The sequence below is a fragment of the Blennius ocellaris genome (assembly GCF_963422515.1).
Source record: "Blennius ocellaris genome assembly, chromosome: 23".
NCBI lineage: Eukaryota > Metazoa > Chordata > Actinopteri > Blenniiformes > Blenniidae > Blennius > Blennius ocellaris.
The window spans coordinates 619,766-642,089 of NC_137672.1; the positions used below are offsets into that span (position 1 = coordinate 619,766).

At 46.5% G+C, this 22,324-nt stretch overlaps 1 protein-coding gene across 8 annotated transcripts in view; it reads right to left on the reverse strand.

The window, feature by feature from the left end:
- camk2d1 (calcium/calmodulin-dependent protein kinase (CaM kinase) II delta 1) overlaps window positions 1–22,324 on the reverse strand; it is a gene marked incomplete at its 3' end in the record, with an annotated part of 161,362 nt that overhangs the window by 20,940 nt on the left and 118,098 nt on the right. For 4 of the 8 annotated variants that reach the window (XM_080519062.1, XM_080519060.1, XM_080519066.1 and 1 more), the window contains exons 10-13: window positions 7,443–7,565; window positions 7,286–7,369; window positions 7,159–7,201; window positions 398–438 (exon numbers count right to left, since the gene is read on the reverse strand). In XM_080519062.1, the coding sequence (XP_080375188.1) occupies window positions 398–438; window positions 7,159–7,201; window positions 7,286–7,369; window positions 7,443–7,565 (291 nt within the window). The remainder of the gene's footprint in view (window positions 1–397; window positions 439–7,158; window positions 7,202–7,285; window positions 7,370–7,442; window positions 7,566–22,324) is intronic. The other 4 variants (XM_080519063.1, XM_080519061.1, XM_080519067.1 and 1 more) reach the window with 1 other exon arrangement.

Genomic DNA, 22,324 nt, shown 5'->3' on the forward strand with positions numbered 1-22,324 from the left:
TTGTTAAACTGAACCATTTCTGATCTGCTGATTCGCTGAATTCTGCAGATCAGAGGTAATAATATAACATCACAAACTGTTTTCATGTTGTTTGTTGGATCTGCTACTTTTAATTATTTTATTCTCCTTTGAGCTGCTCGACTGTTGGAATGAACGAGAATGCAGTTTTAACTGCATTATTGAAACTTTCCTCTTTGTTCAATGGGAAGCATGAAGATGACTTTCTATGACAATTTGGCTTTCAGACCTAAATTTGTCCTCAGACGTCGAGAGAGGAGCTCATCAGTGTGGATCACAAACCTGCTAACCCAGGGTGAGCTCTTGAGGCAGAAAGTAGAAATACAACCCCCCCGACACACACAGGAGCAGAAACACAAACCACAGGAGGCGCACTTACTTTGATTCCATCCGGCTTTTTGTTCAGCAAACTCTTGGCTGCTGCAGAGACAATGATAACAATGAAGAACATCAGTGGACACACACACACACACACACACACACACACACACACACACACACACACACACACACACACACACACACACACACACACACACACACACACACACACACACACACACACACACACACACACACACACACACACACACACACACTGTAAAACCTGGTGATTAGTAAGGAACATGCAGTTTGAGTCATCTCAGCAGCTACAAATTTACTTTTTAGATTAAAACAAATAGTGGACACACTGAGAGTCCACGTTTATTATTTATTGATTGATTGAATGATGGTGTGATGGGACATGGAACGACATGGTTATTCCGTCGCCTAAAGCCCCGTTTCTACCGCACAAAAAGTGCTGGAATGGACAGGTATAGTCTGTTGGGGGCCACTCAACCTCATGGAAGGGGGAGGGGAGACCACGTTTTGAGAACAAAGGACCACATGCCTACAACTGAAAAAGTCCCGTTGGTCATGTGATCCCCCGGGACACCCCCCCTTCATGGTGCAATACTGGAGGCCAACGGCAGGGGGCGCACGAGAGCTCCCCCTCACCAGCTGGAATGTCCAGGGCGGGCCCTCCGTCAGGATTGGTCCACATGACCCAGAGCCGACCGGTAACACGAAACCACAACAAGAGGTATAAAACACCCCCGCCGGGGTGATTTCTGCCTCTCCAATGTTGAAACCTGCGTAAAGACGGACGCATCCGTTTCGCACGGAGACGAAGTGCCACGTGTGCCCGCTGACCTGGCCGGAGTTCCACACCCGGCCGGACGAGCCGACAACCACCGTGGAACTACTTCTACTTTTCCCTTTTTCCTTTTTTTTCTTCTTCACCGGAGTCCGAGTGTGCAGCTGCCAGCGCACACTCCTCCCGCATGCAGACCTGAAGCCGCTTCTTCTCCCCCCTCCTCAAAAGAAGCGCTTGATCCTCCTCGGATCATCCTGTGGACCTTTCCCTGTCCACAGACCAGTTGAGCTTGTTTACCTGGGACGCCAGAGAGAAAAACAAGCTCCAGCCGGGAAATCAACGCACTTTCCCCGGCCGCCGGCAGCACGTTCACCCTCGTCAAACTGAGTAAGGCTTAGAGTCTGGGCAGGCAATGAGAATAACGTGACTGTAATATTGCTGTGTGTTTTATTATTGTGTTGAAGTCAGGGACGCCGATCCCTGTTTCAACCAATCTGTGTCTGCGCGTTGGATTTACATCCACGCGAACCTCCTCTCTCTCTCTCTCTCTCTCGCTCGCTCGCTCGCTCTCTCAACCTGTACAGACCATTTCTAGACTGTGTAGTCCAAGACAGTGTGCAGAGCTGAACATATTCTGTCCACTGCCCTTCTCCCTCCCTCCTTTTCATTTTTCCTCTCCTCCTCATAAACGATCGCGTAAAAGCAGCCGCGCGCTGCTGCATGCGCTTCTGTGACCGTGTGTAGTTCACTGTCCCTGGGATTTCTCAGCCGCGAGCCCCCAGGCGCGCTCCTAGCAGGCTCACGAGCCGTGCACGAGCACAGTGACGTCACGCTGTCCAGAAAGAGTGCGCCAAGCGCCTCTGGTGGCCGCGTTGGTGATTGCAATCTCTTGAAAGACCGCCACTCGGTGGACAAGTCGAGTCATTGCATTCTCCCTCCGTGCGCCGCCGCGCCCCTAGTGGTCGTTCCGGTTACTGCCTCGAACTAGACGCCTGCCGCAATCTAGTGTCCGTTCGAGGTCATTACACCCACACACACTGACCCTCCAACGCCTGCCGCCACCTGGTGGACGTTCGTGGTCATTACATCCCACTCAGGCTTCCACACATTCACTCACACACACTCACACACACACACACACACACACACACACACACACACACACACACACACACACACACACACACACACACACACACACACACACACACACACACACACACACACACACACACACACACACACACACACACACACACACACACACACACACACACACACACACCCTCTTTCTTTGTACATAGTGTTTGCTGTTTAATAGATTAGATCTTCGTGTTTGATTGTTTATTACTTAATTGTGTTTTAATAAATGATTTATGAATTATTTTTGAATAAATACTTTTTGTTAATAAATGCATTTTAACTGAATTGATCGATTCTTGGTAATCATTGTGTATTTATTGTTGACAATTCACTGGTTTGTAACAGTCTGTGCTCGAATCTCACACCTTCCTTGTTATTTAATATTGTTATATTTACACAGAAATATTAACTTTACTTAAATAACCCTTTTTGACAAATGAGACTGAAATTTGGTATTAGCTATTTCCAGCTTAGCTGGTGGTGCCCCGATTTAATTATTATTTGATAAATAACCAATTTATGCAAATTAATAATTTTTATTAATAAATTATTTTTGATAATTTATTAACTTTTGAGTAATTACTCAATTACTCTAGGAGTTGCTGATGAGTAACTAACCGTTTACTTCATTAGTAATTCCAATTTTTCCTAAATTACTTTTAGTAATCCATTACTTTCAGTAATCCATTACTTACAGTAATTATTTATGCTAATTACCAACCATAAATCCCAACAGTCCATTACGGTTCGCGCTTCCACCACAAGAATGTGTCATTTTCCGGAAACAACCACTCGAAAGGCGGCCCCTTTTCTGACACCCCTCCATCGGGGTACCCGGGACTATGGAACGGGTCTGAGTTTGAGGAGCCGTCTGCTGATTGGTCAGTGATTTACTACACGCTCTCAATATTTTAATGTGTCGGCTGTATGAATCCTCTGCTGTTAGTGTGGTCAGCTTTGCACTTGTTGTTTTTTTTTTTTTCTTTTCTTTTCTTTGCTGCTCAACTTTCGGGTTGGTTGTGAAAGAGTGGATGTGACGCAGGGGGAGACCGAGGCTCGGGACTTTGCATCACGTTGGAGCTTTCTGTTTGCAGCATAGCGTTAGTGCGCCGTGCCGGGGGTGTGCCACGCCAGGTCTGTCTTTGAATCGTATCTGAGGTTTCTGTTCAAACGCGATGCAGCGGTGGTCAGCGTTCTGTTCAACTGTGGTCAGCGCCACTGCATCAAGTTTGAACAGAAAGCTCCGCGTCTGCGGTGCTGGTGGTCGGGCAGGAGGCAGACGCGATGCAAAGAGATGCTCGGAGCTGCCTGAGTGGCTGCTCCGGTGTTTCAGCAGAAAGCTAAGGGCTCTCGTGTCGCGGTGCAGCGCACTGGCACGGCTCTGTGCCATGGCCAGCCAAGGCGCGCTCCGGGCAAGTCACCAGAGCATTCGCTCTTTCGGGACCAACATGGAAGTTGCAGCTGCAGCTCTGTGGCTGCAAAAAACAACAGTTAACAAAACAACTAGTGCAAAGTGGAGGATGTAAACAACAACAGAGGATTCATAAGCTCCAGATCTGCCGTCTGTCTGAGACGACTGTCGTAACGTCCTATATCTGCGGAGCGCTAAGCTTCGCCTACTTTTTAAGCTCCTTTCCACAGTGGAAACAGGTACTGGATTTGGCTCCAGTTATGCTTTGTGGTACCACTCCGTAAGGCTCCTCTCCGTCCCTGCACTTTTTGTGCGGTGGAAACATGGCTATATTGGACGAACAATACTTTGCAATACACACTAAATGGAAAACTGTCCTCGTCGTCATTGGCGTCATTCCAATTTTTCTAATAAAACAAGAAGATTGGGGCCTGATGTTCATCTGAACAACTTTGGTTTCATAATGAAACAACAATAAGTGTGTTCATAAATGAATGATGCTGAAGGAGTTAATGGACATATAGTGGGAATCTGTATTATCTTGTCATCCAATATGACCGCCAGTGCATGCATTGTGTCAGTCCGCTACAGAGCCTTTAGTGAACATGGCATGCCTGCAGCTGGTGGATTCTTACCTTCCACATAAGTTACCAGACCAGAGGAGGAAGAGAGGGAAAGAAAGCAAATCATGGCTATCATGGCTTCATGCTTCTCATTACACTGCCCCCTACAGGTTTGGCTGCTCATAGCAGCTCTGAACCAGATAGATATGCATCTGTGTAAATTAAGATTTTATTTTTTTTTTTAAAGGGAGAGGGGGAAATAACAACAAAAAACAGGTACGTGTAAATGTGGCTTAAAGGGTAACTGAAATGTTTTTCAGATTTCATCTTTAGAAAGAAGAATAAATATGCTTTCGAAAGGTATATAACATTCCCAGATAAAAGTCAGAATTCCGACCCTTTTAATTGACTTTACATGATGCAGCAGACGACGGTATATTTGCGGGCCATAAATGTGAGCCGCCTGAGCTAGACCGGATATGACGTACGAGGGGTTATATGTCCCAGCCAAAACAACATCAGCTGATTGAAGAATGGAGGGGTTTGGCGATACAGAAGCACCTAGGAGCGATGTTAGCGAAGATTTAAGCGACGTATCGTTGGTTTTGGACGAAGATGAAGGAGAGGAATCATCGGAGGAAGAATTAGAAGAAAATCAAGGCGTTCAACCATACATGTTTGAGCCGTGAGTACATATTGTGTGTGACCGGGTATTTACCCGTGAGTACATATTGTGCGTGACCGGGTATTTACCCGTGTGCACATATTGTGCGTGACCGGGTATTTACCCGTGTGCACATATTGTGCGTGACCGGGTATTTACCCGTGTGCACATATTGTGCGTGACCGGGTATTTACCCGTGAGTACATATTGTGCGTGACCGGGTATTTACCCGTGTGCACATATTGTGCGTGACCGGGTATTTACCCGTGTGCACATATTGTGCGTGACCGGGTATTTACCCGTGTGCACATATTGTGCGTGACCGGGTATTTACCCGTGTGCACATATTGTGTGTGACCGGGTATTTACCCTTGTGTCAGAGTGGGTGTTTTGCAAAGTTTATTGGTCTATTTGTCTTAAGTTTTAGCAGGTTTTAAAAAGACTTACTGAAGGTTGGGTTTAAAAATCCGTTAAAAAGCCGTTTAAAAATGGTGGGGACAGAACCAGGTTTCAGGATACGTTTCCTCTTCACATCAAAACCAAGTGACTCTCGGATTGCGGGTGCTGTTTCGTAACAGTCATCCGTGAAATGTTGACTGCAGAGATAGGAGGCCTCTGTTGGTGTCCAGTTGGAGCGAGTGCGCTGCACTTGTTTTGTCCATAATCTCCTCAAAGTTTCATCTTTTGGGAATTTATGGACACTTACAGACGGACTGGGCATTTGGGAACACCCAGCCGCAACACAACGCTTAGGCATGACTCTAAAAAACTGCTAAATAACGCGATAATGCAGAGCACATGTAAACAAGACACTACGATCAGCTGTTGTGGGCGGAAGTAAATAACTCCTCATACGTCACAGCGCAAAACTACGGCAAGTTGGGAAAACTAGGTCAGATTCACAGGGCGGGAGATTTAAAGGCATTTTTAGACGTTCGGCGCTCAAGAGCAAGATAGTGGTGTGATTGTCATTGGTGTGTCATATATCATTCGAAAGGGGGAAAAATAATGCTAAATACTGGTGTATTTTAATAGAATTATTTCAGGGACCCTTTAAGTGACTCTTGATCAGGGGTGGGCAATCCTGGTCCTCGGGGGCCGCAGTCCTGCATGTTTTAGATGTTTCCCTGTTCAAACACACCTGTTATCATGATGAGGTTCTGCAGAAAGCTTGACAAGGAGCCACTAATTGCTGTATTGATGTGAGGAGACATCTAAAACGTGCAGGGCTGCGGCCCTCGAGGACCAGGATTGCCCACCCCTGCTCTAGATGTTCAGACCACAAATCATCAGAACTGTGAGAAGTTATGTCGATATGCAGAAGACTCTCTGAGGATTGTTTCCAGAACCTGAATGAACCCAAGACAATAAAAAGAAGGATGTTCAATCTGGTACGAGCAAGTTCTACCTCGTAAAATAGCTGCTGAGTGCGTTATTCTGTAGTGACTTAGAGAATGAGATTACCTGTCTTTACGTTACCTGAGCTCACATTCAGCAGGTTCTGCCTGCGTTATAGTTAAACAGAAGTAAGACGTCCTCTTGCATGAGGAGCTGATTCAAGGTAAACTTACAATCACCACCACTGTCTTGAAAATGGATCCTGGATTAAAATGGACAGATCTTGATTAAAAATGTAGAACATAATTATGCCGCCCTACTTTCCTTGACTTGTCCAAAATACCAACTCGCCTCTGACAGTGGTTAGCAAAGCCAGCCGGCAAACATAGAATCATAAAATATTGTACCGACGGTGATGTGAGATATTCTGTGGGTTATTCACACACAGCTTATAACTAATTAAAACTGTTCTAGTGTGACGTGATCACTGAAGAGCCAGGTGATGAATGCCACAGGTCATTCTTTTCCACAAAATCCAAGCCCGGATTTAGCATCAAACCTCAGACGGATGTTAAAGTAAAGGAAAACACCACTGAAGCAAATCAACCTTCCTGCCATTTGTCATAAACACAGGCGATGCGTCTGAACATCCTGCCGTTTAAAGGAACCTCCAGATGTGACCTCATCAACTGCAGCACTTGATCAGCACCTCAAATGGAGGACCGATGAGGCTTAATAGGCTCTAAAGGAGTAGAGGCATCTCAAACCAAAGAGCTAATACCAGACAGAGAATGAGTCGAGGAGACACTGGTATTTCAGACCGAGAAAGTCGATACTGCAGAGAAACGTGGCCGTTAACCCTCAGCCTTCAGCTCCGTCCTACCTGAGAAGTTACGTGTGGCGAGCATAGTCGTCAGGATGGCGCCCTGCGGAGAGATCAACAGACGGAGTGGTGAATTCTACAGGCCGGAGGGGTGAGGAGCAGACCACACCCTGCTGGACGACCTCACCTTCAGTTTCCTCCTGGCATTGAATTTCTTGAGGCACTCCACCGTCTCCTGCCTGTGCATCATGGACGCCACTGTGGAGCGTTGCTGGGGGAGCAGGGAGGATCAGAGGAGGAGCTGGCCGGCGGGGCGACATGTTAGAGGTCTGATGGACACTTACGCAGATCCAGGGGTGTTTGAGTGCGTCTGTGGCGGTGACCCTCTTGGCCGGGTTGATGGTCAGCATCTTGTTGATCAGGTCTTTGGCCTCAGGCGTCACCGTGTCCCACTCCGGGGATGGGAACTGGAGGACAGTTCACAAATCACAGATCTGTTTACTCTTACTGTCGCATGAAGCTGGACATCTACATCTCACACTCATACAATCAGCGCAAACCAAGTATGGAAAGAAAATGTATATGACCCATATATTATATTGAATTATTATATCAATAATATTACAGCAGAAAGCTATATGAAAACAAATATGCTTGAGCCACTTCATGACCTATATAAATACATGTTTTAACCTTTGGCCTACATTCTTCTTGCATTTTCATCCGACTCATGGTTTGTTGTCCAATTTTTACTATTACTGGTATTTATTTACCGTTGGTGTAGATGTAGGCTGTTGTAGCACTATTTATCTGTTTATATTGTTTTTTTTTTTTTATTAATTCATTTGAGGCATGTTGCATTTAATGCATTTTGTGCAATCATACATTTTCAAATGTTCATATACAGTGGTCCCTCACTATAACGCGGTTCACTGTTTTGTGGATTTTTTTGTCTGTGCAATTTTGCATGCTATTTTTTTAAGGTGTATGAACGCACACAGTGTCCTGCGCCCTTATTGGCTAAGGGAGAACTTGCACATTGTATTCTGTGTCCTGATTGGCTAAGGGACTGTAGACCCTTGTCAATCAATCTCCGTGCCGTGTCTCATGTACGCCAATGTGTTCGACTTGCATATACATATACATATTGCATCATATTGATCAGACATTGATGTTTATCAATGTCTGATCGATAGCAGCATGACTCTGAAGTGCTGTGTGTTTGCAAGTTTTGTTCTTGACAAACTCCACAATGTCAACAAAACGTTCTGCACCGACAGAGGCATCTGGGGTCGCAGCCAAACGGCAGAGGTATGTTTATGTTTTAAAATCTACGAAGGTTTAAACTTTTGGAGTGTTTAAACAAGAGAGAAATGTGAGAAAATGTTCATTCCTGTCTGAGAAATGTGTATAAAGTGTGTGGTGAGGGGTTTCACAGCCTTAAAACATATATAATACTTGTAAAAAAAAAACAAAAGTTAAATACTTCGCTGGTTTCGCTTATTGCGGGTTATTTTTAGAACGTAACCCATGCGATAAACGATGGACCACTGTACACACACACATCAAAAAAAATTTACATTATTTGATGTTCATAAATAATAACTTATGAAAATGTATGAAAATGTTTAATTAGACCAACACATATTTATCAACACACATACCTACACACACACCCATACATATCTCATATATCTGATTAGCATGCCTGAAAAGGGGTAGGAAGAAGAACATGTATCAACCTTATCCTAACCCTTATCCAATATCATAATTGTCTTTCTGTATTAAAATATTAATAAATATAACAGTAATAATTGTATCTAACATCGAAGACACACACACACACGCACACACACATAGTGTGTGTTCATTTGCTTGAGTGTGTGTTCATTTGCTTTTTAATTATGTATTTTATCTTTGCACTGTTTTTAAATCTTGTTAAAGCACTTTGTATTACTTCATTGTATAATAAGTGCTATACAAATAAAGTTGATTGATTGATATATATATATACACACAATATTCAAACATATACATAATTATCACATATACATACATACACATACTCGCATATATATATATATATATATATATATATATACACACACACACACACAAAATGTAAATTATGCATTCATCTACATTCATTCACACGGGGCTCCCCTTCACAATATGCCTGAAAACACCCAAAACCTATATATAAAATTATTTCTACAAACACCCATGCATAATCCCATTTGCAGTGTAAAAGACACCCTACAGTTTCTTCACTGTTCTTCATCCCTGTATTCAGTTAATATTTTAAGTTTGAGTCTTTTTTAAACGGTGTCATGCTTGGACATTGTTTCATATCTTGACTGAGTTTGTTCCAAATTGTCACGGCTGGGAGCCGGTGCGTGGAGCTAGAACCCAGAAGCAGACCTCAAAACAGAGAATTGTTTGCAAACGTCAAAGTTTTATTGTGCAGGGAGGGAAAGGGGAGCTGGAACGGAGACGGGACCCAGGGAATCTCTGGGGGGCCTCTTGGAACCGGGACGGGACCTGGGGAATCTCTGGGGGGCCTCTTGGAACCGGGACGGGACCCGGGGGGAACTTCTTGGAACCGGGACGGAACCCGGACGGGACTTCTTGGAACCGGGACGGAACCCGGACGGGACTTCTTGGAACCGGGACGGAACCCGGACGAGACTTTTTGGAACCGGGACGGAACCCGGATGGGACTTCTTGGAACCGGGTGGACGGAACCCGGATGGGACTTCTTGGAACCGGGACGGGACTTCTTGGAACCGGGACGGAACCGGGACAGGACTTCTTGGAACCGGGACGGAACCCGGAAGGGACTTCTTGGAACCGGGACGGAACCTGGACGGGACTTCTTGGACCCGGGACGGAACCCGGACGGGACTTCTTGGACCCGGGACGGAACCTGGGGGGACTTCTTGGATCTCTGGCGTCGGAACAGGAACGGGAACGGGAACCACCCCGGGGAGGACACTCACTCCCCGGGGAGGACAACACCGACTCACCTGCGGCAGCAGCCAACAGGAGACTAACCACACGGACTGAAGAATAGACAATCCTCTGGCACCGGACCCTCCTCACTGCAAGGCAATCAATTAGCTGATTGCCTGCAGGAGTGCCAGAGAGGATCCGGTGCTGGAGCGAGGTGTGTGACTCCTAACACAAATCCTCATTCCACTGACTGAAGTGCTCATCATGCATGCCAGCTCCTACCGGAAGGACATGAGGAACCCCTTCCTGGGGAGATGTTCGGGGCACATCCTAAACAGATGCCCGAGCCACCTCAGCTGGCTCCTCTCGATGTGCAGGAGCAGCGGCTCTACTCCGAGCTCCTCCGTGGTGGCTGAGCTCCTCACCCTATCTCCAAGGGTGACTGAGCTCCTCACCCTATCTCTAAGGGTGACGCCCAGCCACCCTACGAAGGAAGCTCATTTCAGCCGCTTGTATCCAGGATCTCGTTCTTTCGGTCATAACCCATAGTTCATGACCATAGGTGAGGGTAGGAACGAAGATCGACCGGTAAATGGAGAGCTTCGTCTTTTAGCTCAGTTCCTTCTTCACCACAACAGACAATATCTGCATAACTACAGATGCTGCACCGATCCACCTGTCGATCTCACGCTCCATCTTCCCCCCACTCGTGAACAAGAACCCGAGATACTTTAACTCCTCCACTTGGGACAAGGGCACTCCACCGACCTGAAGTGGGCAAGCCACCTTTTTCTGGTTGAGAACCACCGATTTAGAGGTGCTTATCCTCATGCCAGTTGCTTCACACTCGGCTGCGAACCGCATCAGTGCATATTGAAGGTCCAGGTTCGATGAAGCCAACAAAACCACATCATCTGCAAAAAGCAGAGGAGATCCTGTGGTCCCCAAACCGGACCCCCTCCAGGCCCTGGCTGTGCCTAGAGATTCTGTCCATGTATGTAATGAACAGAACCGGTGATAAAGGACACCCCTGCTGGAGGCCAATGTGCACTAGGAACAGGTTCAATTTACTGCCGGCAAGGCGAACCAAACTCCTGCTCCAGGCATACAGGGACCAAACAGCCCTTAACAAAGGGCCCCGGACTCCATACTCCCAGAGCACCCCCCACAGGACGTCCCGAGGGATGCAGTCGAACGCCTTCTCCAGATCCACAAAACACACGTGGAACCATGAACCCTGGAGCACCTGGTTGTGAGTATGCACTGCAAATTTCTTGTAGCTTTACAAAATGTATTTCCTTAAATCTAGCCAAATTATCTTCTGCATCTTGTTTGGAGCATTACAAGCTCGTTTCCAGTTTCATGTGTTAGATAAATAGACTTGTTTCAAGTAAATATTACTTTTTGTTCTTATTTAGTCTGTATATCTAAAAGTTAGCCATTTTATATTTATTTTAAGCAAAAAATTGTTTTCAGAACAAAAATCTTTCTCAAAATAAGAAACATTCCCATTTTTTCTTGAAATAAGAAAGTCATTCCCATATCATTTGAACATATATTTACCTTAAGTTTTTAAAGCAATGACATCTTCAAGGTTATATTTTGTCATAACAAAGACACTGTTTTTGAAATGAACTTGGTAATAAGACATATTATCAAGTAGGTTTTCAACATCAGTCAGTTCATTGGCTTGGGCAACGTTAAGTATCGCAACTTCATAGGCAAAAAAGTCTTTGTTAAAACCCAAGGTTTCATACACCTGATATTAACAACAAAAATGTTTTTTATAAGTCCAAAGGTAGGGTTTGAATCATTTGCTGAAAGAGATGAATTTGCTACCATGTAAAATAAGCCACTTTACTCTAACAGTATGATGTACTGCATCTTCAATCCCCCAAAAATCTACAACCTTTGAATGTAAATGCTCAATATTAGCAACGAGCTATATTAGCAATGAGGTATTTCAACACACACTTAATTTCCATTGGTGCCACTCTTTCCTGTGGCATTTGCTCTATTAGATTAACACATGGGAAATCATCTAACTTGCTTTGTCTGTTTATGCTAAAGGTCGTTTTGAGCGAGGATTTTAAGAATTCAGTAGTTGCCCTTTGTATTTCAATGAACTGCCTAATGTGTCCATCCAATGTCCGTCTGGTGAAACTCATTTCATTGAAATTTGCTTGCATTTCATCAAAAGTACACTCACAATGACGACATCTGTATGCAAAACTGACTTCTTCCTTAAACCCTGCAAGCTCATGCTGGGCAAGAGTGTCTCCGCACACAGCAACATTTGCTCCATTTAAATCAAACTCCCCATTCACCGTGTCAATCTTAATGCCATCATACAGTATCTTCAAGTCCTCATCGATTCTCCGTAGTATAATATCTACCCCACACTCATCTATGTCCTTAGACTTTGCGATTGTGAGAAGTCTGATTGAAGCCAGCTTTGATCGAAACTGCGGGTCTATGTTGCCTAAAGTGTAATAAAACATTAGTAATTTATTTATACTTGCAGGTGACCCTAGGGAGTTACAAATTTAAATCTCATTGGAGTACAGTGTCAGTTGTAAAGCAGAGTTCTTTTTTGAAAAGAGTGGGTGGGTTTTGAAAATACTTCCATCATTAATGTCATACAAAAAACTGGCCTTGGGGCAAATCTGAGGTCCAGCACTGAGCATGCCAATTCAATAGTTTTGAATTGGATAATAGCTGTTTCAGGGTCTTTGAGACCTCGTATTGACTATCAAGCCCTAAACGCCATAACTGTTAAGAACCGCTATCCTCTGCCACTCATGATATCTGCGTTTGAGCTCCTCAAAGACGCCAACTGTTTTACCAAACTTGTCCTCAAGAATCCTTACCATTTGGTACGTGAGGGCGATGACTGGAAGACATCCTTCAATACCTCCTCCGGCCACTATGAGTGGCCCTTTGGGCCCTCATTCTTGTTCAACCAGATCCCGAGAGGCAATTTGAGGTGGAGGTCGACGCCTCTGATTTGGGCGTGGGGGCAGTCCTGTCACAGAGGTCAGTTTCCAATGGCCGTCTTCACCCGTGTGCATTCTTTTCTCGTTGCCTTTCAGATGCCGAGAGGAACTACTGTGTGGGAGACAGGGAGCTACTGGCCATCAAGTTGGCCCCTTGAGGAATGGCGGCATTGGCTTGAGGGCTCTACCCAACCCTTCATCGTGTGGACAGACCACAAGAATCTCGAATATCTGAGAACAGCGAAGAGGTTAAATGCACAGCAAACCCGCTGTCGTTTGATTTTTGCACGCTTAAACTTCTCTCTGACCTTCAGACCGGGAGAGAAGAACGTCAAACCTGATGCGCTCACTCACATCTAAGAGGAGGGGGAGTCCGCCGCCCTGCCTCAGTCTGTCATCCCCTCAGCGAGGATCATCGGGGGTGTCCTTTGGGAAGTGGAGTAGCGAGTGTCGGATGCTCTCATGAGACAGCAGGTACCTGATAATATCCTTGATAACTGCTTGTTTGCTCCACGAGTGCTCCGTTCCCAGGTCCTCCAATGGGCTCATGCTTCTCGGTTGGCGGTCCACCCCGGGGTCACTCGGACATTGGCCTCAATCCAACAATGTTTTTGGTGGCCCAAACTGCGGGAGGACGTCAGCGAGTATGCGGCAGCCTGCCCTGAGTGCTCCTGTTGCAAGTCCGGTAATTCACCTCCTGCGGGAAATCTCCTCCCTCTGTCTGTCCCTTCATGTCCCTGGTCCCACATCGCTTTGGATTTTGTCATTGGACTTCCCGAATCCCATAGCAAAACCACTGTCCTCACTGGAGTTAACTGTTTTTCTAAGATGGCTCATTTCATTCCCCTCACTAAACTACCCTCTGCCACAGAGACCACTGAATTAGTCCTCCTTCATGTTGTCCAGCTTCACGGTCTCCCTCAGGATCTGGTTTACTTCCCATTTCTGGAAGGAGTTCTGTGTTCTCATCTGAGCCTCCCCGAGTTTCTCCTCTGGCTACCACCCTCAGCCTAATGGATAGACGGAGCGTCTAAACCAAGTCCTGGAGACTGGCCATCATCTCCTGTCCCACCAGCAACCCTCCTTGTCCAAAAACATCATCTGGGTGGAGTATGCACACAAATCTCTTCCCTCTGCATCTACTGGCCTCTCACCCTTTCATTGTGTTTATGGTTTTCAGCCCCCACTCTTCCCAGCCCTGGAGAAGGAGGTTCATGTTCCCTCGGCGGCAGCCCTGGTTCAGAGGTGCCGCTGGGTCTGGATCCAGGCCCGCCAGCATCTTCTTCGAACCGCGGTGTCTCATAAGATCTATGCTGACCGTCATCACAGGCACCAACCTACCGGCCAGGGCAGCAAGTGTGGCTTTCCACAAGGAACCTCCGACTCCAGGGACCATCATGCAAGTTAACCCCACAACTCTTTGGCCCTTTTCCCATTTCCAAAATAATCAACCCTGTGGCCATTCGTCTCCAACTCCCCAGGAACATCCAGATCCATCGCTCTTTCTATGTTTCCCACATCAAACCCACCACAGAGAGTCCCCTGGTCCCCACCTCAAAACCCCCTCCACCCCCCCGGATACTGGACAGCGGCGAAACAGTTCATACGGTCCGCAAGCTCCTGGCGGTCCGTCGTCGTGGGAGGGGTCGCCAATTCCTTGTGGACTGGGAGGGATATAGGTCGGAGGAGTGCTCATGGGTCCCAGCAAGTAACATTCATGACCCTCCCTCATTCAAGAGTTATATGACACCCACCCGGACCTGCCTGGGCCATCAGAAGCCGGCCCTTGAGGTGGGGGTACCGTCATCATCCTGCTCTCACTCAGCCCTCCCTTCCTGAGAGTTTTCACTCCTCCCCTCCTGTGTTCCCCTTAGCTCCGCCCCTCTGCTCTCATGCTTCCTCCTCCTGGTCACAGCTGTTGGTAATTGTCATTTGTGTTTGTATTTAGTTCCCCTCTCTTGTAGCTCTGGTTGCCAGTTGTACATGCCATTTTTCCTCGTGTTGCCTTTGTGTTCTGACCGCCTGCCTGCCCGACTTCTCCTCCTGGATTTCCTCCACTATCACCTGTGCTGGTTTTGACCTTGGACTGCCTGACTTTGCTTCTGCCATTGCTTTGATATTAAACACTATTGAACTGAGCTTCTTGTCTGTGTGAGGATCCACACCTCACTCCAGCTCCGGACCCGCCCTGATTGACGCTCCTGCAGGCAATCAAGCAATTGATTGCTCCAAGCTCTAAAGCCCTGCAGTGAGGTGGGTTCGGGGCCAGAGGATTGTTGGTCGTCAGTCCATGTGGTTAGTCTCCTGTCGACTGCGGTGAGGCTGTGTTTGTCCTCCCCGGGGAGTGAGTGTCCTCCCCGGGGCGGGTCCCGTTCCTGTCCAAGAAGCCCGAGAGGAGAGTCCCCGGGTCCCCATTCCTGTCCAAGAAGCCCGAGAGGAGAGTCCCCGGGTCCCCGTTCCTGTCCAAGAAGCCCGAGAGGAGAGTCCCCGGGTCCCCGTTCCTGTCCAAGAAGCCCGAGAGTCCCTGGGCCCCAGTTCCTGTCCAAGAAGCCCGAGAGTCCCCGTTCCCTTCCAAGAAGACCGCGAGTTCCCCGGGCCCCGTTCCAAGAAGCCCGCGAGTTCGCCGGGCCCCAGTTCCTGTCCAAGAAGCCCGAGAGTCCCCGTTCCCTTCCAAGAAGACCGCGAGTTCCCCGGGCCCCGTTCCAAGAAGCCCGCGAGTTCGCCGGGCCCCGTTCCCCGTTCCAAGAAGCCTGCGAGTTCCCTGGGCCCCGTTCCAAGAAGCCCGCGAGTTCCGAGGGCCCCCGATGCCCGAGATCCCCGAGAGTTCCCCTGCGGCCGTTCCCCAGTCCGCGCAGCGCGTCCAGCAGCATCATTCCCCGTGCGCCATCCGCATTCCTCCCACAGAGTCCCTGCTGCTGGGTCTCCCGCCTGCGCCGCACTGCGTCATCTGCACTGCGTCATCCGCACTGCGTCATCCGCACCCCCAGTCCACGGGGTGCCACGCACCGTTCCACCTCTCCTTTTCCCTGTCTGCACAATACAACTGTGACAATTGCACCTAATCTGCTTTGAGGTCTACTTTTGGGTTCAAGCTCCACGCACCGGCTCCCAGCCGTGACAGTCTGCTGTGCAATTGAGTTCCACTAACCCTCACAGCAAGATAATGATACAAGCGTGAAACATGTAAGATATTCATGTCTCCTATAGGTCATTTTGTTTTGTTCATGAAGCATAAAATGTATGTATTTGTCAACAGGAGGGCATTACTGCCAAGTTGCAAAAATCCCTGCAAAATATAAAAAGTCCAGTAAAAAAGCAGGGACAAACACCTGACAGGGGACGGCCAAAGAAAAGGCTCACTGACTTCTCTCCAAGTGATAAAGAAGCTGATGATGAATATGCTGATTGCAGTTCTTCCAGTGGTGCATCTACTCTGGCATTATCACCTGCCAGCAATTCTGATGATGCTTCTACTTCATGTAAGTTCATACATGGAATTTGTAAAATGGTTGTCATCACACAACCATTTGCAGCTAATTGTTTGTGGAAAAGATGTCTAATTCTGTAACTATTAAAACTGAAATGTTCTTGTGCTTCTCAAGAATATTCGGCTAATACAAGCAAGACATTCCAAAACATTATAAGAAATGTGCAAGAAGTCAAAACGGAACCACGAAGATGTGTCTCAGTTATTAGACCTCGAGTTTGAGGTCTGAAGAGCCTTCATTGACTCAGACTCCCTGAAAGAGGATAACAGAGCTTCCCACATCTTGGATGCATATGCATATTTTAAAGAATTGCATAATGTAAGTTATTGGGAATTAATCAAATACAATCGGTATGATGAATCAGTTACAAATGTATTTGGTGTGGTATTAAAGTTATTTTATTTTTCTTCAAACTTTTTTTTCAGGCGTTGGGTGAGCTGCGCAGAATTTTGGATCCACAAAACGACAAGTTTATCAGTCAAATAAAACTGAGATGGGAGGAATTCTGCTCCAGGGTGCACTGACCATGGACAAAAGTAATACAATTTGAGTCCTAAGTTCTCATCCTTTGAAATGTAGGTTAATGAAGGTTTGTATTTGCTGTGTCCAGCTGAAGCCCACCTTGACGTGATGAAAGCTCTTCCAACGCCGTCACCTGCCCTTCCACCAAAAAAGATATATTTATATAATGTGCTTTATAAAGATGGACTACAGGCTTGGGCGGTATTCAAATTTTGATACCGTTATACCGCCTCCCTATTTTACCGCATATACAGTAATACTGACTAATTGAAAAATATGATGTAAGGCATGCATTTATTGGAAAGTAGTTTGTAGATTTCAGATGAGATTATTGGGGGAACTTAACTGGTGGCACCATAGTCTAAAGCAGTGTTTTTCAACCACTGTGCACACTGGTGTTCCGCGAGATATAGTCAGGTGTGCCGTGGGAAATAATCCAATTTCACATTTTTTCTAAAAAAACATTTACTCTCACAGCCGCTGTCAGCTGTGAGAGCAGGGTGCAGAGTAATCGTGTATGAATACTGTGGCGAGCATCACGGAAGAATTGCTCTGAGTCGAAATTCTTTTCTGCCAGCTGAACACCAGAGGCTTATTTTGCCATGAACACTCGTAACCGGAACTTCATAACAGGATGACACTCCACACAACACATTTCTCACTCATGGTTGCACACCAATATTCAACAAACCAAACCAAACTAGACGAAATAATTAACTACAGCTCGTAATACAAACAACCCACCAATGCCTATTCCAAAACGAAGACAGAATAAAATAAAAACAATTTTTTTTTCCATACCTGAAAAACAAACTTTTTGCTCAGTTGGTTAGAGCGTTGTACTAATAAGGCCAAGGTCGTGGGTTTGATCCCCGTTACGGGCCACACAGTTTTTTGCCCCAAATAGAGAAATTCACTTCTTTTTTTAACGCTTTAACCTGCTTTCGTACCACGTTATTACGCAATGATGAAGGTGTAAAACCCAATTTTTACTCAAACTAGTCGAGAAGAAGTCAGGTTTAACCAACTGAGCTAAAAATTCGTTTTTCAGGTGTGGAAAAAAAAAGTTTTTATTTTCTTTTGTCTTCGGTTTGGACTAGGCATTGGTGGGTTGTTTCTATTACAATATTCTTCACCACTAGATGGCAACACAGAATGTTGCCGGTGAAAAGAAACTTAACAGAGGTCAGTGTGGTTAATCACCACCACCTGCTACCATCTTGTATCAAAGTACTGTGTCAGTGACAGTGATGGAGAAGTTTTTTTAAAAGGAAGAATCTAACCAAGATCTCAGCTCTGTGTTCATCCATCAGGCCCAGGTTTCACACTGAGTGAGTACAAATTTAAAAAAAAGAAATTGAGAAATACTTTTTTTCCGTATTTATTTGATTCCTGTTGATAAAACTTTGATGAGAATGACATTATATTGTTAATAGAGGCTACAGAGTCAAAAATGTTAACATTTTCGGTTGGTGGTGTGCCTTGAGATTTTTCCAAAGAAAAAAGTGTGCCTCACCTCAAAAAAGGTTGAAAAACACTGGTCTAAAGAATGCTGCACATTTGACAAAAGATTTTTTTTTTTTTAACTCATCAGCCCATTTGTTCAGGGTCCAAAAACATTGAGCTTAGTTGCGTTCATTTTGTCCACTTCTCTTGCTAGTGTTGGACCCAAGGTCCAGTGGTCACTCAACCTCATGGAAGGGGGGAGGGGGGACCACGTTTTAAGAACAAAGAGACCACATGCTCAGGCCTGGAAAAATTTGCCATTGGTCATATGACCCTCCCCCCTGGGTCTTACCCCCCCAGCACGTTGCAACACTGCAAGTCAACGATAGGGGGATCCAAAACGTCCCTCACCAGCCGGAAGCTCCGGGGTGAGCCCCCTCAGGATTGGTCCATGTCAGCCAGAGCACAGCGGTAACCCGGAATACAACGCAGAGGTATAAAATCCAGCCGCGAAACACAAAAGACACAAACACGTCTTTCCAAACCAACCGTGCGTCTGGACACAACGCACCTCTTCGCACGGAGACAAAGGACCATGTGTTAACGCACGCCGATCGGACCCGGAGTTTCTTCACCTCGCTGGATGAACCAACCATGGAATTATTATTTTTTTTTCCTTTTTCTTTTTTCCTTTCTTCACCTGGATCCTGAGTGTGCGCTGCGACTGTGCACTCCCGGCATGCCAACCAGAACCAACCAGTCTTCTTCACCCTCCTCTCAAGAAGTACCTAATCACCCCCGGGATCATTCTGTGGACCATTCCCCATGTTCACAGACCAGTTCAGGTTCATTTCTCTGGGATGCCAGAGAAACCAGTCCGCGGTAGGAAATCGATGGACATTAACCGGCCACGGAAGGACGTTCACGCTCGTCCGACCAAGTAAGGCTTAAGCCCCGTCTCCACCGCACACAAGTGCCGGGCCGGAGCGGAGCGGTTCGGAGCAGTTCGGAAGCACTAACCCCGACTGAAATTTTGGATCGCGTCTCCACTGCAGAGAGGAGCGTAAAAAGTGGGCGGGATGTTGAGCGCCGCGTAACGACGCAGGGGGTGACGTCATCACGCAAGAACGAAGTGCGGCAAAGGATTGTGGGAGAAGCTCGGAGCAACATGGAGGATAAGTGGTGGTCGTTGTTGTGCTTGCGTGGTTCTTGTTTTGCGTGCAAGAACACGTTTTGCTCGAGGAAGCAGTGCTGCGCGCACACAGGAGACGAATGACATTGTTGCGGTCGATAGCGTTCCCGACACGCGGTGGACAGGAGAAGAAGAAGGAGACGCAACAGGGTAAGCAGCCTCACGACAAACAAACATTCTCTGTGACTTTCCAACAATGTAACTGGTGCTATAATACATATTTAACCTTTAATGTGAGCCAGACACAGCTTATGAAGTATAATATGACCTCGTGATAAACGTAGTGAGTTCATAGAGTTGCCGCTACAATTCACAAAAGTGAAATATTCATGACATCTGACTAGTTTCATTACCTGATTATAGCACTTTGGCTCCTGTTTTTACAGTCATTACCTGATTATCTAAAGAATGAGGTTGTTATGACCATTGTGGCTCGTCCACAAGTTGTGCATGTTTGTTGTTCCATGTTTCTTTTGTAGTCATGTCCGTGCATCAGCGTCATTTTCACGTGTTTTGTCCATTTCGCGTGTTGTCCTCCACATCATTCGACCTTGTGTTTGTTGTATTGTAATTGTACAAAGCAAATTGGAGTAGTTGCGTGTTCAAACATTTTGCATGTGTGTGCAGCTTATAATATTGTGGCGAGCGCCGTGGAAGAATTGCTCTGCTGAAGATTGCCATTTGTCAGCTGATCACCCAGAGGCTTTTATTCTGACAACACGAACAACGCAACCGGAACTTCAGAGCGGATGACACTCCACAACACCATCATCACTCATGGTTGCAACCAAACTTTCTAACAAACCAAAATAAACTAGATGAAATAATTACTCCCTGAACTGGGGAACAAAAACACAGCAAAAGCACAATCAACCAACACCAAGCCCAACAATAACCAAAAACAACAACAACAAAACATGAATTCCCATCATGCCTTGCAGCGACCACCTCTGTGATCGCTACAATATGTTGTTATGATATGAAAATATGTGCTCTGTATGTGTTTCAGCTCATGTTGTTGCTGCCTTCTTAAGAGGAACGACAGTGACATCAGCCTGGTGAAGTCGATGGAGGTGGTGTGTTGTGCTCTGCACAACCTGTGTGAGTCCCATGGAGAGGACTACAGCTGCAGCAGACCAACCTGCAGAGGCACTGGCTCCGGGTGCAGATGAGGATGGCAGGACGTCAGAGAGGCTGTAATGCAGTATTTAAATGCATAAAGACCTCCTGCAATGTACATAGTTCCTGTACATAGTTCCTGTATATATATGTTCCAACCACAGTTGCCTCCTTGTTGTCCCTCCTTATTTAAAGTGTTTATCCTTTCTGAAGACAGCTTGTAATATTTCAGCTTATAGCTACTACACACAATATTCCAATATTTACATTGACACTGGCTAACACCATGCTCAGGAGCCATTATAAGGGCATTCGTTTCATTCTGCACATATGGACTTGGTATGTATAGTCAATATAATTATAATAAATGTGTTTCACATAATGGGGGGGGGACGGACAATATCCTATGGAGCAAAGTGCAAGATTTGATACAATTAATACACTTACCTTTACTTAACATATTCAGCATCACAAATAAAGGACATGTCAGTTTCACTGTTGGCACAGTGCCATATCTGTATTGATGGCATGATATGGAAAGTTGCTACTTCTGTGCTGATATTGATTCAATGAACACAAACACGTATGGAAAATCAAAATTGTATTAACACAATAACAACTATTTACAATCACAACTATGTACACTATTTGGAGCAGACGGGGAGGGGGATGGAGCAGACGGGGAGGCTGATGGAACGGCCGGCGAGGGGGATGGAGCTGACGGCGTCGGGGACAGATGGCGGGCGGCTCGGGCGTCACTGGTGCCGGAGGAGGTGGACGCTGGCTCTCCCATACTCCCACTTCCTGAAATGTAGCATAGCCCACATGCTAAATACACGACAGGCTAGCGTTAAGACCGCGCTAGCGGATGAAGCTAACCAAAACAAACAGCATTTGGCATTGTTTTCAATGCAATTGTTAAAAGAAAGGCTCTGAGGAAAGCCGCGGATGAATGCATAGTCACACGGGTTTATTAACTACAGTGAGCAGAGGTTGTCAGCACATTTTGGAGCATTTGACTCACCATTCTCCTCCATCAGTGTCCACGCCACCTTCACGTTCCTGACTCGCCGGTCAGTGCCCATAAATAGTATCCATGGCTTCGTACCACCGCCAGTGCTTCCGCTGAGATCCGGTCCTCCCGTTGTGGTCCTTCACCTAGTCGCTGCGAAGCTTCTTTAGCTTGCAGCGACATTGTGCTGGCGTGCGGACGAAGCCATGTGCCGCCATCCGTTCCACCACCACTCGAAATATATTTTCATTCCGCACGGCCCCGTCAAGCTCCTGCTGGACCCCCTCCTCTCCTATAATGGAGAGGAAGAGCTGGACCTCCGCACCGGTCCACGTATTTTCTTTCGCCATCTTGTGAAATGAAACCCCGTGTGTTGCCGTTTGTAAGGCGGGACTTCCGAGAATGACGTAAATCACTGACCAATCAGCAGACAGCAGCTCAACCTCAGACCCGTTCCCTGGTCCCCGGCACCCCAACGGAAGGGGAGCGGAAAAGCGGT